At 52.4% G+C, this 17,500-nt stretch overlaps 5 protein-coding genes across 5 annotated transcripts; 4 read left to right on the top strand and 1 right to left on the bottom strand.

Moving 5' to 3' along the window:
• Window positions 1–352: 352 nt before the first annotated feature.
• On the top strand, window positions 353–7,631 carry PFLUO_LOCUS3810 (phosphatidylinositol kinase- protein kinase tor1; the record flags this gene model as incomplete). Its single annotated transcript, XM_073781095.1, has 3 exons — window positions 353–479; window positions 552–7,183; window positions 7,242–7,631. The coding sequence occupies 3 exons, from the start codon at window positions 353–355 to the stop codon at window positions 7,629–7,631; spliced, it is 7,149 nt and encodes a 2,382-aa protein (XP_073637885.1).
• A 524-nt stretch (window positions 7,632–8,155) lies between these two features.
• On the top strand, window positions 8,156–9,943 carry PFLUO_LOCUS3809 (uncharacterized protein; the record flags this gene model as incomplete). Its single annotated transcript, XM_073781094.1, has 4 exons — window positions 8,156–8,451; window positions 8,539–8,968; window positions 9,033–9,169; window positions 9,217–9,943. 4 exons carry the CDS (start codon window positions 8,156–8,158, stop codon window positions 9,941–9,943), a joined length of 1,590 nt encoding a protein of 529 aa, XP_073637884.1.
• A 297-nt stretch (window positions 9,944–10,240) lies between these two features.
• Window positions 10,241–11,391, top strand: PFLUO_LOCUS3808 (uncharacterized protein; the record flags this gene model as incomplete). The annotated part of the gene is made up of 2 exons (XM_073781093.1): window positions 10,241–10,522; window positions 10,651–11,391. The coding sequence occupies 2 exons, from the start codon at window positions 10,241–10,243 to the stop codon at window positions 11,389–11,391; spliced, it is 1,023 nt and encodes a 340-aa protein (XP_073637883.1).
• Window positions 11,392–15,403: 4,012 nt separating this feature from the next.
• PFLUO_LOCUS3807 (uncharacterized protein) lies at window positions 15,404–15,646 on the top strand (the record flags this gene model as incomplete). Its single annotated transcript, XM_073781092.1, has 1 exon — window positions 15,404–15,646. The coding sequence occupies one exon, from the start codon at window positions 15,404–15,406 to the stop codon at window positions 15,644–15,646; it is 243 nt and encodes an 80-aa protein (XP_073637882.1).
• Window positions 15,647–16,400: 754 nt separating this feature from the next.
• On the bottom strand, window positions 16,401–17,382 carry PFLUO_LOCUS3806 (uncharacterized protein; the record flags this gene model as incomplete). The annotated part of the gene is made up of 2 exons (XM_073781091.1): window positions 16,401–16,457; window positions 16,513–17,382. The coding sequence occupies 2 exons, from the start codon at window positions 17,380–17,382 to the stop codon at window positions 16,401–16,403; spliced, it is 927 nt and encodes a 308-aa protein (XP_073637881.1).
• Window positions 17,383–17,500: the final 118 nt, after the last annotated feature.

Raw genomic sequence — 17,500 nt, 5'->3', positions numbered from 1 at the left:
CAGTTCCCTACGGCTCGGCCTGAACGAGGAGATGTCCTGTTTCTGTGTGCATAGTTTGTGAGTCTATATCGTACTGGCCATATGTCTCATACCCAGGATTCAAAATCACAATTCATGACTGAGACATAATTAATCACAACGATAAGACTGAATAATAATCACACTTCGCATACTACTAGGTCTAGGGCCGTAGTAGTTAACTAACTAGGCCCTGCTCTCGTGGTGACAAACACCAAGTGGACCGTGCGCCCGACACGACCTCCCCCGACCACCTGACCTCCGTCCTTCCCACCTTTACTTTCCACTTTCTCGACATTGGCTTCAATGTCTCTGGGGTGTGTTGTGGCTCACCATGGCACAAGCAGGTCCCATCACAGATGTGACCCAGCGGCTGTTCACTGAGCTCAAATCCAAGAACGAGGAGACCAGGGTGCGAGCTGCCTACGAGCTCTACGACAACGTTCTCTCCGTCTCACGGGGTATGTGATCGAGCCCACTTTGACCCCCCCCCCCCAAAGCATCCTACTGACCTTTCTCTTCTTTCCATCCAGACTGGGCTCCCGAGAAATTTGTCGAGTTTTACAACACGGTCAGCCAGCGCATCGCCCAGCTGGTTGTGACCGGCAGCGATGCCAATGAGAGAATCGGCGGTCTCCTCGCGCTCGACCGCCTAATCGATTTCGATGGAGTCGATGCCGCCCAGAAAACCACTCGGTTTGCCAGCTACCTGCGCAGCGCCCTTCGCAGCAATGATAACGTGGTGTTGGTGTATGCGGCCCGGTCGCTGGGCCGTCTAGCGAAGCCTGGCGGGGCCCTGACGGCGGAACTGGTAGAAAGTGAAATCCAATCAGCGTTGGAATGGCTTCAGTCGGAGCGTCAGGAGAGTCGGCGCTTTGCCGCTGTGCTCGTCATCCGGGAACTGGCCAAGGGATCACCGACCCTGCTCTACGGCTTCGTACCGCAGATCTTCGAACTGGTTTGGGTCGCGCTGCGGGACCCCAAAGTCCTCATTCGGGAAACCGCTGCCGAGGCCGTGGGCGAATGCTTCGAGATCATCGCGGCCCGAGATATTCAGGTCCGCCAGCAGTGGTTTGCGAGAATCTACGATGAGGCTCTGCTAGGCTTGAAATCACACAATGTCGAGTGGATCCATGGATCTCTTCTCATTCTCAAAGCCCTGATCCTGAAAGGCACAATGTTTATGAATGAGCACTACCGCAACGCCTGCGAGATTGTGCTTCGCCTGAAGGATCACCGCGATCCGAAGATTCGCACCCAGGTCGTCCTGACCATTCCTATCCTTGCCTCCTACGCCCCTGTCGATTTTACGGAGATATATCTGCACCGGTTCATGATCTACCTACAAGCGCAACTCAAGAGAGACAAGGAAAGGAATTCGGCCTTCATTGCAATCGGGAATATTGCCAACGCAGTGGGTCCCGCCATCGCGCAATATCTGGACGGCATCATCATCTATATCCGGGAGGGTCTTGCGATGAAAGCGAGAAACCGAGCGGGTGTCGTCGAGGCCCCCATGTTTGAGTGCATTAGCATGCTTTCCCTAGCGGTGGGACAGGCTCTCAGCAAGTACATCGAAGCTTTGCTTGACCCGATTTTCGCCTGCGGTCTCAGTGAGTCTTTGACGCAGGCGTTGGTTGACATGGCACACTACATTCCTCCCATCAAACCTACCATTCAAGAAAAACTTCTCGATATGCTAAGCATCATTCTCTGTGGCACGCCGTTCCGGCCCCTCGGATGCCCAGAAAATCGACTTCCGCCAATGCCATCTTTCGCAAAGGATTTTGCACTTCACGAGGTCCACTCGGACTCGGAGATTGCACTCGCTCTTCACACTTTGGGAAGCTTTGACTTTTCTGGTCACATCCTGAATGAGTTTGTGCGCGATGTTGCTATCAACTACGTGGAAAATGACAGCCCCGAAATTCGAAAGGCGTCGGCTCTCACCTGCTGTCAGCTGTTTGTGCATGATCCCATTATCAATCAAACCAGTGGACACTCAATACAGGTCGTCAGCGAGGTCATCGACAAGTTGCTGACCGTCGGGGTCGGCGATCCTGACCCGGAGATCCGCCGCACAGTTCTGTGGTCACTAGATCGCAAATTTGACCGTCATCTTGCACGCCCCGAGAACATCCGGTGTTTGTTCCTAGCCGTCAATGACGAGGTTTTTGCTGTCAAAGAAGCCTCAATCTGCATCATTGGCCGACTCTCCAGTGTCAACCCGGCCTACGTTTTCCCACCACTTCGAAAATTGCTGGTCAATCTTCTGACAGGGCTTGGGTTTGCCAACACGGCCCGCCAGAAGGAAGAAACAGCCCAGCTCATCAGCTTGTTTGTCTCTAATGCGACCAAATTGATTCGGTCGTATGTCGATCCCATGGTGACCGCACTGCTACCCAAGGCGACGGACGGCAATCCGGGTGTGGCGGCTACTACACTGAAGGCCGTGGGCGAGCTTGCCAATGTAGGTGGTGCTGAGATGAGGCGATACTTGCCGCAGATCATGCCCATCATCTTGGATTCTCTTCAGGATCTTTCTTCCCATACAAAACGGGAATCCGCTCTGCGCACACTTGGACAGTTAGCCAGCAACTCGGGCTACGTGATCGAACCTTACCTCGAGTATCCTCATCTGCTTGCCGTGCTCATCACCATCATCAAAACGGAACAGACAGGGTCCCTACGCAAAGAGACCATCAAGTTACTTGGTGTCCTCGGTGCCCTTGATCCATACAAATACCAGCAGATCAGTGAGATTGAGCCAGATGTTCATCACATCAACGAAATCCAGAATGTGTCCGATGTCGCTCTGATTATGCAGGGACTCACGCCGTCCAATGAAGAATACTATCCTACGGTGGTCATTCATACCCTGATGCATAATATCTTGCGCGAAACCTCTCTTGCTCAATACCACTCAGCGGTCATCGATGCCATTGTCACCATTTTCAAGACTCTGGGTTTGAAGTGTGTGCCATTCTTGAGCCAAATTATCCCTGGCTTCATCTCGGTGATCAGAAGCTCTCCGGCCAGCCGTCTCGAATCTTACTTCAACCAGATGGCCATCTTGGTCAACATTGTCAGACAACATATCCGCGCGTTTCTGCCAGAGGTCATCGAAGTCGTACGTGAATATTGGGATGCTTCATATCAAGTACAGGGCACTATCGTGTCGTTGGTGGAAGCCATTGCCAAGTCGTTGGAAGGCGAATTCCGGAAATACCTTGCTGGTCTGGTGCCTTTGATGCTGGACACACTTGAGAAAGATACTACACCGCGTCGCCAACCGTCAGAAAGGATCCTCCACGCCTTTTTGATATTTGGTTCCAGTGGAGAGGAATACATGCATCTCATCATCCCTGCTATTGTTCGTCTGTTCGATCGATCGCAAAACCCGCACAGCATCCGCAAGTCCGCAATCGACAGTCTGACAAAACTGTCACGCCAAGTCAATGTTTCTGATTTTGCATCTCTCATGGTGCATTCCCTATCTCGTGTTGTGGCTGGCAGCGACCGCGTCTTGCGCCAGGCTGCTATGGACTGCATTTGTGCTCTCATCTTCCAACTTGGCCAGGACTTTACTCACTACATTCATCTTTTGAGCAAGGTTCTCAAGCATCATCAGATCACTCACGTCAACTACCAGGTTCTGGTCACGAAGCTCCAGAAGGGTGAGGGGCTCCCTCAGGATTTAAACCCGGAGCAGAACTATGCCTCCATGACCGATGACAACAACTTCGCTGAAATCGGACAAAAGAAGATTGTGGTGAATCAACAACATCTCAAAAACGCATGGGACGCCTCACAGAAGTCCACCCGTGAGGATTGGCAAGAGTGGATACGTCGTTTCAGTGTTGAGCTTCTCAAGGAATCTCCTTCTCCGGCCCTGCGAGCCTGTGCCAGCTTGGCCGGTATCTATCAACCATTGGCAAGAGATCTTTTCAATGCCGCGTTTGTGTCATGTTGGACTGAGCTGTATGATCAATACCAAGAGGAGTTGGTCCGATCGATTGAGAAGGCTCTTACATCTCCGAACATTCCCCCGGAGATCCTGCAGATTTTGTTGAATCTTGCTGAGTTCATGGAGCACGACGATAAGGCCCTTCCCATCGACATCCGTACCCTTGGTAAATACGCCGCCAAATGCCATGCCTTTGCCAAAGCTCTTCATTACAAAGAGCTGGAGTTTGAACAAGATCAGAACTCGGGTGCTGTTGAGGCGTTGATCACCATTAACAACCAGCTGCAGCAGTCCGATGCGGCCATCGGTATCCTCCGCAAAGCTCAAGCATATCGCGATGTGGAGCTTAAGGAAACCTGGTTCGAGAAACTCCAGCGCTGGGACGAAGCTCTCGCTGCCTACAAGCGGCGAGAGAAAACCGATCCGGATTCATTTGGCATTACGATGGGTAAGATGCGATGCCTGCACGCTCTTGGAGAGTGGAAGGTGCTTTCAGATCTTGCTCAGGAGAAGTGGAACCAGGCATCCTTGGAGCATCGCAGGGCTATTGCCCCTCTGGCTGCTGCCGCCGCTTGGGGCCGACGCCAGTGGGAGTTGATGGACTCTTATCTTGGAGTCATGAAGGAACAGTCCCCCGATCGATCGTTCTTTGGGGCTATTCTCGCCATCCACCGCAACCAATTCGACGAGGCCAACATGTATATTGAAAAGGCACGGAACGGCCTGGACACCGAACTGTCAGCGCTGCTTGGAGAATCATATAATCGCGCTTACAACGTCGTTGTCCGAGTCCAGATGCTTGCCGAATTGGAGGAAATCATCACTTACAAACAAAACGTTGGTGATCCCGAGAAACAAGAAGCCATCCGCCAAACCTGGAACCATCGCCTGCTGGGTTGTCAGCAGAACGTAGAAGTCTGGCAGCGGATGCTCAAGGTTCGGGCCCTCGTGACTGCTCCTCGCGAGGATCTCGACATGTCTATCAAGTTCGCCAACCTGTGCCGCAAATCTAACCGCATGGGTCTCGCGGAACGATCGCTCGCGGCATTAGAGACAGTCATCACTGATGAAAATGGCACGCGAACTATCGCGCCTCCCGAGGTCACTTACGCACGACTCAAGTTCAACTGGGCAAGTGGCCAACAACAAGACGCACTCACATCACTGAAAGAGTTTACCTCTGGGTTGACCGATGACCTGTCCAAGTACAATGCGCTCGCGCATGCCGCCGACCACCACGGTATCAATGGTGTCAACGGCATCACAGAGTCGAACCATGCAGATGCCTCGGGTGTGCGCGAACGGATCGGCGACGTTGCCAAATTCCGGAAGCTTCTTTCCAAGAGCTACCTGCGGCAAGGCGAATGGCAGACAACCCTTCAGAGAGGCGATTGGCGTGCAGAGAATGTCCGTGATGTCCTCAGCGCGTACTCGGCAGCGACCCAGTACAACCGTGATTCGTACAAAGCGTGGCACTCCTGGGCTTTGGCCAACTTTGAAGTCGTCACGACAATTGCCAGTCAAGCGAGCCGGGACGGTGTACCTGCACCAGTTCCAGCACATATTGTGACGGAGCATGTCATCCCTGCCATCCGCGGTTTCCTCCGGTCTATTGCCTTGTCTTCAACATCGTCTCTGCAAGACACTCTGCGTCTGCTGACGCTCTGGTTCACTCACGGCGGTGACCATGAAGTCAACACGGTCGTCACGGAAGGGTTTACCGCAGTCAATATCGATACTTGGCTCGCTGTTACTCCTCAGCTGATCGCGCGAATCAACCAGCCCAACATACGGGTTCGCGGATCCGTTCATAGATTGCTTGCCGAGGTCGGAAAAGCACACCCACAGGCGTTGGTGTATCCGTTGACAGTGGCAATGAAATCGAACGTCACTCGGCGCTCACAGTCTGCGACCAACATCATGGAAAGTATGCGCCAGCACAGTGCCAAACTCGTCGAGCAAGCTGATCTTGTGAGCCATGAATTGATCCGAGTCGCGGTATTGTGGCATGAACTCTGGCATGAAGGGTTGGAGGAGGCCTCCCGTCTCTACTTTGGTGACCACAATGTCGAAGGCATGTTCGCGACGCTTGCGCCTCTCCATGATATGCTGGACCAGGGGGCTGAGACGCTCCGAGAGGTGTCTTTCGCGCAAGCTTTCGGGCGCGATCTCGCGGAGGCTAGGCACTACTGCATGCTCTATCGCGATACGGAAGAGATTGGCGATCTGAACCAAGCATGGGATCTCTATTACACTGTATTCCGCAAGATCAGCCGTCAACTTCCCCAGCTTTCCATCCTTGACCTCAAATACGTCTCCCCTCGACTCAAGGATTGTTCCGATCTTGACCTTGCTGTGCCGGGAACGTACCAGAGTGGTCGCCCAGTGATTCGAATTATGAGCTTTGATCCGATCCTGCATGTCCTCCAGACCAAGAAACGGCCGCGACGCATGACGCTCAAGGGCAGTAACGGAAGCTCTTACATGTATCTTGTCAAGGGACACGAGGATATCCGACAAGATGAGAGAGTCATGCAGCTCTTTGGTCTGATCAATACTCTTCTCGACAACGATGGCGAGAGCTTCAAGCGCCATCTCTCAGTACAGCGCTTCCCCGCCATTCCGTTGTCCCAGAGCTCTGGTTTGCTGGGATGGGTGTGGAACAGTGACACTCTGCACGCCCTCATCAAAGAATACCGCGAGAGCCGCCGCATTCTGCTCAACATCGAGCACCGCATCATGCTTCAAATGGCACCGGACTACGACAGCCTCACTCTCATGCAGAAGGTTGAAGTGTTTGGTTATGCCATGGACAATACTACCGGCAAAGATCTGTACCGCGTGCTATGGCTCAAGAGCAAGAGCTCCGAGTCTTGGCTGGAGCGGCGTACCAATTATACTCGGTCTCTCGGAGTCATGTCCATGGTTGGGTATATCCTTGGTCTGGGAGATCGGCATCCTTCGAACTTGCTTCTGGATCGCACAACTGGCCGCGTTGTCCACATCGATTTCGGTGATTGCTTCGAGGTGGCGATGCACCGGGAGAAGTATCCCGAACGGGTGCCATTCCGACTTACGCGCATGTTGACTTTCGCCATGGAGGTCAGCAACATTGAGGGAAGCTATCGTATCACCTGCGAGGCTGTTATGCGTGTCCTGCGGGAGAACAAGGACTCGTTGATGGCTGTTTTGGAAGCCGTAAGTTTCCTTTTCTTTTTTATTTATATGTCTACCAGCTAACTAATTTCCTATCTAGTTCATTCATGACCCCTTGATCAACTGGCGTCTCGGTGCACAAGAGTCCCCCGACCGCGTATCACTGACGGCTGAGCGCCGACAGTCAATCATCGAGGGTATCAACTTTGAACACGGAGTGCAGCCGAGCAACTTCTCTCGCCCCCGTCGGCCATCCATCCTCGAGGGCGGTACTCTCGATGCCCAGGAAAACGTCCCCCAGGAGGCGCGTGAGGCACAAAACGCCCGGGCCCTGCAAGTGCTTGCCCGAGTCAAGGAGAAGCTGACGGGTCGCGACTTCAAGCACTACGAAGAGCTGGGTATCAGCGACCAGGTGGACAAGTTGCTCGCACAAGCCACAAATGTCGAGAACATCTGCCAGCACTGGATCGGATGGTGTAGTTTCTGGTAGTTCTTGGTTCTTTCTGACTGGACTTGGGAGTTGTTGGAGTCTGTTAACGATGTGATTACGAGTGTTTCCGTCTCTTCATTTCCCTTGTATCTAGAGTTACTTGTCCGTACCCCTTTTTGCTTGTTGGTGTTTGGCCTCTTTTGGGCTGCCTGTTCGTGGTGGTTTCTTCTTGCTCTGTCAGCCCCGTCCTTAATGATTGATATCCGGACTTAAGCACTTGAGTATACCCAGCACTGCGCATGTGAAATCTGGGGAAATCCTGGGGAAGAGCCATCCCACGCTCTCCGGGACATCCAAATCAACATACCGTAATCCGACCAGGTATTTATTTAAATTCTCACTGCAAACCACTTAGTCCATCCTAGATCCAACGTATCCATCCAGTCAGTCGCTAGCTAGGCGACCCGACCAACCCGAATAACATGCCGAGGTCAACTGAAGCGGAGACAACCAACTTAGTTCCCTCGTCATCCTCATCTCTTTCTTCCCTTTCTCCCTTCACCCTTCACCCCACCACCACAACCATGTCCACTGCGGACACAGCCGATGCCAGCGATGTGCCCCCCGTGGTACGCGACTTGCTTCGCATTTCTCTCAACGCCAAGGAATATCGCTTCCTCCACAAAGCCGCCCTCTCGCGCTTTCCGCCAGCTCTGCAGAACCAGCTACCCTCGCCAGCACGATACGATGCCATAGCCCGTCCCAGAAATAGACACAGCGAAGCCGCTGTCCGCGCGTCGCTGCGTGTGTTTTTGGGATCGAGCCTGGCGCTCAAGTTGACAGATTTGGTTCTTGCGAGGGTGAGAGGAGGCGCTGAAAAGTAGGTCTTCCTTGCCCTTCTGCTTCAAAGAATATCTTCGGTATCTTGACATCAACCTACTTACACATCTATCTTTGGTTTCGTCAGGTCAAAGACGCGCACCCCTTTCCTCCGCTCACCAAACTTCCGCCTCTCCATCTCCCTCTCTCTCCTCCTCCTCATCCATCGGGTCCTCTACCGCTTCCTCGTCCGACTGCGCGCAAACCTGCGCACGGAAGATGCCCGTCCCTTCTGCGAGCGAAACCCACAGATCTCGCGCGCGTTAACCTCACGGTTCGCCCCTGCCATCGGAGCCAGTCTGGCAGGTTTCGCGCTGGGTATCTGTCCGCAGGACCAGCTCCGTCTCACGGCGGCCATCTACACCAGCACGCGCAGCTTGGAGTTTCTCTTTAATGTTCTCGATGAAAAGGGGTATCTGGATAAGCGGCCCTGGTGGTTCGGCAGCTGGCTGCTAATGCCCGTGTCGTGTGCGCAGCTGTTTCACGCTTTTGTGTTTGATCGGGAGACTACACCTAAGGTAGGCATTTCTTTGACGTTGAAGGGGACTGGGGAAAATACAGTGCTAATGATGCGATCAATAGTGGTTCGGCAATGTCATCCTGAAGCTCTCGCCGAGCTATATCCAGAGCCGACCGGAGTCGCTGCCCGGCAATGTGCCCTGGCCAGAGAAGGAGGAGATTGTGGACTCGCTTGCTTCTATTGCGGATCTGCGCTGGCCGTAAGTCAAATGAGAACGGGTCCAAAGCCATTGCTAATCGATCCAAGCGCATTCGTGTCTCCCATTCTACACCCCGCCGACCCCAACACCCTGCCGTCCTTGGTCAAGGCTATCTCCCCAATCACCGGTCCAGCTCATCCCTCGATCTCGAATCTGTCCTGTGCGTTGCTGCACCCTAATGTCCCGACCTGCAGCACGGCCTTCCTGCATCACATCCTCCTGTCAGTGCCGAAGCTCGCTCGGTTCCTCACAGCGGTGACCCTCGCTCTGAGCATCCCCCGCATCAAGACGATCCTGACCCAACCGATCACCTCGGTGAACACCCTATCCAAGCGGATCATAACCCTAACAGCCGTGCTCTCCGCAGCGGTTGGCTCTGCCTGGGGCAGCGTCTGCCTCCTGAACAGCTCCCTGCCCCGCTCGACATTGCCAACAAAACGGTTTTTTCTCAGCGGTGCGATCGGTGGACTACCCTTCCTGTTCTTTAACAGCCGCGGCACCTTCCTGTACTTCTTCCGGGCGGCCGTCGACTCCGCTTACAAAACGGGCGTCAAGCGGGGCCTGTGGAAGGGCCGAAAGGGCGGTGAGCTGGCGCTCTTTGTGCTGTCGTGGGCGGTGATGGGATCTATTCTGGAGGCGAGACCGTCGGCGGTCCAGGGCGGTGGGCTGCGTAAGGGCTTGACCTTCTTGCGGGGAGATGGGTTCGCTGATCCGGTGGAAAAGGCGAATCGCAAGATCCGTCGGGGGAAGAAAGCCGAGGAGAAGACAGAGTAGTCATTTGTTTAGCCTATCATTAGTAGTCCTCTCTATAATCTTTTTTTTTTCTCTCTATCTAATTCGAGTGTTGTTGGAAGTCTCGGAAAGTGGCTTCCACCCCGCGAATTCCGATCATGTGTGGGGAACTGTTTAACCTCCGCATGCAGCACTACTTGAGACTCCCCTTTCACCTTGTTCTCCCTTCAACTCCTTCCTTCAACTCACCTCCAATTGATTGCAATAATCCTCCTATACAACAAAACACAAAATATGTCCGCCCACAGACTCAAAATCGGTTGCGCCGGCCTCGGCAGAATGGGCAAAAGGCACGCTCTAAACTTCCTGGAACGAACCCCTCGCGCAGAGCTGGTCGCCGCCAGCTCGCCCGACCTGGCTGAACTGGAATGGGCCAAGACACACCTCGCCCCGTTCGGGGTCAAATTATATCAGAACTACGACGATATGCTGAAGCAGGAGGGGCTCGAGGCGGTAGTTATCGCGAGTGCCACCAGTGTTCATGCCGAGCAGGCGATCAAGGGTATGGAAGCCGAGAAGCATGTCCTGTGCGAGAAACCACTGAGTACCAGCGTTGAAATTGTATGCATTCACTATCTTCCAACAATACAAATGAGCCGGACCGCCATGCGCAGGCAAGCATGGCAGGCGGGGCGAGCGGCGGCGAAACAACCACAGATATTGATTGCATGAGGCTAATGGATGTACAGTCCCAATCCGTCATCGACGTAGCGGCCAAAAAGCCGCATTTGAAAGTCATGTGCGGGTTCTCGAGGCGATTTGATGCCAGTTATCGAGACGCCGAACAGAAGATGAAGGCTGGGTCAATCGGAGTCCCCTCTGTGCTGCGCAGCCAGACATGCGACAAGCTCGACCCGACAGGCTTCTTCGTGGCGTACGCGCAGTTCTCAGGCGGGATCTTTGTCGACTGCTCGATTCACGACATCGACCTGACGCTGTGGTTCTTCGGCGCCGACAGCAAGGTCAAGTCCGTCTCCGCGGTGGGCAATACCGCCGTGGAACCCGACCTCCGCAAGCACAACGATCGCGACAACGCGGTGGGCCTGGTCGAGTTCCACGATGGCAGAATCGCCTATTTCTACGCCTCGCGGATGATGGCCGCGGGCCAGGAAGATACCACGGAAATCATCGGCACGCGCGGCAAACTGACGGTCAACTCGCAGCCGGCGATCAACCATGTACATATCTATGATGACACGGGCGTGCGCAGGGAGATCCCCCAGCATTACTATGACCGCTTTGAGTACGCGTTCGTCACGGAGGCGAACGAGTTCACTGCGGCTTGTCTGGATAACACGCCGCTGCCGCTTGATCTGGAGTCTGCGGTGAAGGCTGTGCGGATTGGTTCTGCGCTGCAGGAGTCGCTGATTACGGGGAAGAAGATGTTCTTTGACCTCCAGGGAAACCGGACGGAAGTTGCGCACCTTTAGATTTGCGGGTAGGATTATGACGGCATGATAGACCTTGTGTGATAGAAGGTACATACATTTAGCACAAATTGACCAATATACGTTCTGCTGCACCTTGCCAGAAATAGATTTGTGGATGTGCATACACATGTTGATCCCACGAGCTCGGGAACCCGTTTCCGGGGAAGAAGTCAATCAAGATAGTAAAAATACTATGGGCGCAAAGTTATATTAATTCCGACTCATAGGCAAGACTAACAGACGATCGACTTCAGGGCCATGGGTTCTCCCTATAAACTTGCGGGGTCGTGCTACTCGTCCGACAAAGCCATCGCCCTATTACATATGTAGCGGAACAGAAAGTGAGATATATATAGCCGTCTGGCAAAGGCATCGTCTTGCCTATAGGTTTATCTACACCTAGAATATGGGGACCTGTGAAATTGACGCCGAAAATGGCCGGTTCTAAGGCCTTTCCACTCGTAACACCTAGAGCGAGTCGCCGCTTAATCGCCGTGTGGCACCACTATTCTACACCTGCTGAGCCCTTTTAATGACCCTCCTAACCTAATAGTTAGTAACTTAGTTGACGGACGGTTGGCCCCAGTGGATCATGGGCCCTAGCCTAAAGTCCACTAGGAATGTGGGCCACGGTTAGGGACAGTTGGACCTAAATCATTGGACTTGTGTCTTTGTCCTTCGAAACGCAGCCCTCCAACCACGGCCACTCGACCCTGTAAAACTATGCATTTGCGGGTCTATTAGGATCGACCCGCTTCCGAACCGCGTAGACTCGTGGGGCGGTGCGGTTCTGAGATAGGAGAGTTGCGGATCTACGAAGGGCGGTTCTGGGTTCAAAAATTTAGAACCGCCCGGCCCCATCTCGAGGCCTATTCGGGAGAAGGGAATTGCCAAGGTATACACAGCGACTGTGGGGCTTGGGCGGAATGGGGTTGGATTCAAGCACGACACAAAGGAGCAAAAGCGCCACATTCAAATCCTTGCGCAAATCATTTTAAAAGGACTCTGCCAACTTTAGACTGCTTTCTCCACCCATCTATCTACTTCTGGCGGAACAGCCGGATAGCCTGTTAATCGAACTACCAGTGGTGAAGATCAAGGGGACCGACCAGCCTCTGGTGTGGTGTCGTACAGCGTTGAAATGGCTGCGGCATTATTTTGCGACGCCTTTCTTGGATCACAAATAGGGAGGAATCCTATCATACTTGAATTCCCGGACCCTAATATCAAACACGCTAATCTAGATATGGCATAGTAGTAGATCCTTAGCTTCGCAGGATTAGGCTTGTACCTTACATGACATCAGCGAGACTCTGAATATTGTATTTTACACGACACTGCTACCTCTTTGTGCCCCTCCTTACCTTCCGTCTACCTCAGCTCATTTCCCGTTGAGCGAATACTTTTGCAATGCTCCTTCGTTTACCAAATGAACTGCTGCAGTGCATCGCAGAGGATCTGGAACTCGCGGGCCATATAAATGCTTTTGCTCGAACAAATACCTACCTTTACAATCTCATGAATCCCTATCTTTATCGTTATGATGTACAACAACTTGGAAGTTCGGCATTATCGTGGGCTGCAAAACATGGGCAAGAAGCGACAGCTCAAAGATCGCTAGATCAAGGAGCTCATGCCCAATCTCTATCTAAAACTAATGAAACGCCGCTGTCACTAGCGGCACGGAATGGACATGAGGCGTTGGTCAAGCTATTACTCGCAACAGAGGGCACCAATCCTGACTCCCAAGACCCTGACGGACGAACACCCCTATCATGGGCGGCTCAATATGGCTACGAGGCAGTGGTCAGGCTACTGCTTGGCACGGAAGGAATCAACCCACATTCCCACGACTTTAACGGGAGGACGCCACTATCGTGGGCGGCAATGAATGGACATGAAAAAGTGGTCAAGCTACTGCTCACCATGGGGGGCATGGACCCAGACTCCCAGGATTTTGGCGGACAGACGCCCCTATTGTGGGCTGCAATGAGTGGACATAACGAGGTAGCCAAACTACTGCTCACTTCGGATGGTGTCAACCCTGATTCCAAGAATTCCAATGGAGAGTCATCACTATCGTGGGCGGCACGGAACGGGGATAAAGCAATGGTCAAGCTGCTTCTCTCCACGGAAGGCGTGAACCCTAACTCCCAGGATTCTGACGGATGGACACCACTATTGTATGCGGCCGTGGGAGGGCATGAGGCAGTAGTCAAGCTGCTGCTCGCCTCGGAAGTCGTCAATCCAGACTTACATGCTTATAACGGACGGACGCCGCTGTCGTGGGCGGCAGAAGAAGGGCATGAGACAGTAGTCAAGCTGCTGCTCGCCACAGAAAACGTCAAACCTAACTCCCAGGATTCTAGCGGACAAACGCCGCTATGGTGGGCGGCAGAATTCGGGCACGAGACTATAGTCAAGCTACTACAATGAGAGTGACAATGTAAATTGTTACAGAGGTTGCCTTTAATGCCATCTATTGCGACGAAACCGCTGCGAGATTCTATGGACAATTCCTATAAGCCCAACCGATTCCAAGTGAGCAGGGATTGTTGAGAAGTAGATTGGACTCTTATCACTCTGTTGGAGTCTGAAGGTCCCAATGGCCCCAACAGAAGGATTCTCTTGGGCAATCCACGTTCTCCACTCCTGACCTCACTCCAGTTCTTAGCGGATAGTCTAAGCTTTGATAAGAACGTAAACAGTAAACCGTAAGTTTTATAGGCACAAATTAGTTTTGAACTATATTTATCCCTGATCCCACTGTCGTGGGCCAAACCCACCAAGCAGCCAAGGTATAGTTATGCCACCTTCTGGTTCACGACAGCAACGTCAGATTGCGCTTATCCACTAACATGAGGAATACAATGGTTAATGGTTGCTTTAAGTACAGGCAGGTTCAAAATGATTACCTGCACTATCTAGCGCCTACAGTATCAGAGTCAATAGTGTAGCGATTGAAAGACAGAGGATTTTGAAGGACTGAGGATTCTTACAACTACGGCCCACCGTAACTTCGGGCAATGACAGGATCAGCTTGTTAGCGTTAAAATAAAGAAACTACGTTTCATGACCGAAAGGAACTAAAAGGGGGCCATATTCAAAACCGAACTCGAAGCCACGACTGACCAAATTTTCAAAACGATTTAAGCCGGGAGCTTTCTATCCTTTCTGTTGTTCTTCTCTTCCTTCCCTCAGTCTGAACAACAACCCAGAACCCCTCGTCTGAACCATCGATACAACAATCCGAATATGTATATCCGCTCGGTGAAGTTGCTGGTGGCCATCGCGGCGTTTTCTTTCTGTTTATCTGTCTCAGCTAGAGCTATCCATGCCTTAAACCCTGAGATTGGCAGGACAGCGAGAGACATCGGATCCCGTGGTGAGTGCGCTACAACTTAAGATACTCGTTACCTTGGGTCTAACATGTCGTGGCTTTCACATAGAACCAATCTATAATTCCAACGACCATCCAAGTTCGCGAGCCAAATCCGTGCGGGAAACATTCTTAGACTTTCCCGAAGTGTCTGATGTGGACATAGAGAAAAGAGATCAGCAATTGTCTTGGGCTGAAGCCGTGCAGAAGGGGAGAGCCCTTTGGGCGAATCTCCAACGTTATATCGCTCTTGACAACCCTCCCGCGGGTATCAAATACCCAGGCAGACGGCTGAAGCGATATGAGACTATAGTAGACAACACAAACGCACGTCCGCCTAATGTGATGGTTGCTCCCCTCGAATCGGACGGGGTGAACACGCGCAGAGGCTGGGAGTATATTGATGTCCGGCAAGATAACGTGGGGACATCGAACTATAAAAACTACTATTATTTCGACACTGCCTTGCAAAAAGGGGTCATTCTTGCCGATCATCAGACTCGCGGAGCAAATGCGCTTCTCCCTTGGTCCGAAGTTGCCTTCCAGCAGTACAAGGCCTTCCCAGGCAGTGTTCTTTCCAGATTGAGATACATATACAGGGTTACCATCTCCACGACGAGCACTCTAGTCATCATGGAGGAAGCAGTCCGCCGACGGGAATACCAGAAACGGTACGAGGAGTGTGGCGACACCTGGTACGGTTTTCGTCCTGGGAACCCCCCCTCGGAGTCTTTCCTCGCACTTCTGGGCTCCAAGAATGGCCGCGGAGTTGCCCACATGCTCATTGACCACTGCGCTGAATTAGGCAAGAAAAGCATTAAAGAAATCCAGGTCAATTTGGATATCTCGTCTATGAAGTTTGTCCTGACAAGTTAAGGGTCGATTTCTTGTTGAGGCTGGGAATGATGTGGCCTTCGGGGCTGTTAACCAAATGAAGAGGAAGGCGCACCCTGTTTCGCGTTGGGACAGCTAGCCTCAATGCAAATTTCTTCCAATCGATACATGACTGCCCTACCCCATGGGGGTAATTGTAGTCCGTCTGACTGGATTAGACTTCGGCAGAACCCATCGGGCCCATTACCCGACCCGACCCAACCCGCGATGGGTAATAGGTTCAGATGGGTAACCCGCAGGACCCATCAGGTACCCGAATAGGTCACAAACAATGCAAATATCAGGCAGCCCTATGACTGTATAACTGGCATTTTTCCTCCGGACAATTGCCGTTTGACTATTGGCACACCAGGACACAGGTTTTCAGATCGAGGTCATCGCTGGACTGCGCGACGGATCGACCAGTATCTCGTTTGGGCGAGCGGCCACCTAATAATACATTCTGTACTTATGTTTATAGCTTCCATGTTTTGGACATGCTGTCTAATGAAATTCGTATCTCAGGTACTGAGGACGGACCAGAGCTGGCAACCGTACGGAACATTGTCACTACAGCACCGTCTCCTCGTGATGAATTTGTTTGTGGGTATAAAAATATCCTGACACGTAAGACAATTACATCATAAAAAAAAACAGGCTCATGACATGAATGCTTCTTGTGAAGTGAAGAGTAATATCAACACAAGATGGGAATCTAATATAGAAAACAAAACAAAAAAAAGCACATTATAAACATCTACCACTTGATGACCTTGTTGGGGAAGTACTCGTCAATGAGTTCAAGGTAGTACGGCTGCAAGATAGTTAGTTACCTTGGAATTGTACCGAAAGGAGAAGAAAAAATTTACCTTGAGTTCTTCGATGCTGGGAATGTCATCGCTCTTGCTGTACAGATCATACGGGTTGAATGCCTTGACGGCACGCAGCATGTCGCGGTCATGGTCGTCCATCAGCTCGTGGTAGGCGCCGGCGTTGTGCCAGGGATAGAACGAGTGGTAGCGGATCATGGCGAGGGCCTCGGCGGGCAGGGTGGACTGCTCCTTGGCAATGTGATACAGATACTCATCATGGCCCCAGGAGAGCATGACGTTGTCCAGCCCACAGCCGGGCGAGTAGATGCCGAACTTGGAGTCGTAGATCTCATGCCCAAAGTCCTCGTTATCGCAGAACGAGTCCCGACCATAAATAATCCGGTCATCGAAAGCGCACCCGACAGCAAAGGTATCGCCAACCACATCCCATTGCCCGCGGGCATCAAAAAAGAAGAGCAGCTTGCCGAGGTCATGAATCAGCCCGGTCAGCTGCATCCAGCGAGGCTTGCCGTCTCGCCGGATCGCTTCGGCGGACTGTAGCAGGTGCTCGATCTGCGAGAGGCTGGTGTCGGGATCAGACTCGTCAATGAGCGTATTCAGCTTCTCCATCGCTTGCCACACCGTCATCTCCGCGCGGGTCTTGCGGTGAAACTCGTGTCGGGCCTTGAGGTTGTACGCAACCGTCTGCTTGGTGTGTTGCTCCTTGTAGAAGTTCTTGACTCGGTCGCAGGCGTCTTCATATTGTCGGAACTGGGTCTTGTCTTTGTTCTTGTCGAACTCGGATGCCTCGTAGAGATCTTTATTGGTTGCCTTGAGCACATTCACCTCGTCGATGGCGTCAGACGTCTCTTCTAGCGCCTGGCCGTCGCGCTTCGTATTGAAGGTCTCTGTGGCGATGGGTGCCATGGTGTTGCAATGTATTTTTAGACCAATTTTTCAAAAATAAGGTGGGTATATGTGACGTGCAGAGAGCTGGCGATGGCGCATCCATATATATTGCTCTCGATCGGTGGATCGCGTCTAC

Source organism: Penicillium psychrofluorescens (assembly GCF_964197705.1).
Source record: "Penicillium psychrofluorescens genome assembly, chromosome: 2".
Taxonomy (NCBI): domain Eukaryota; kingdom Fungi; phylum Ascomycota; class Eurotiomycetes; order Eurotiales; family Aspergillaceae; genus Penicillium; species Penicillium psychrofluorescens.
The sequence above is the reverse complement of the archived record's forward strand: the minus strand, read 5'-3'. Positions and strand labels throughout refer to the sequence as shown.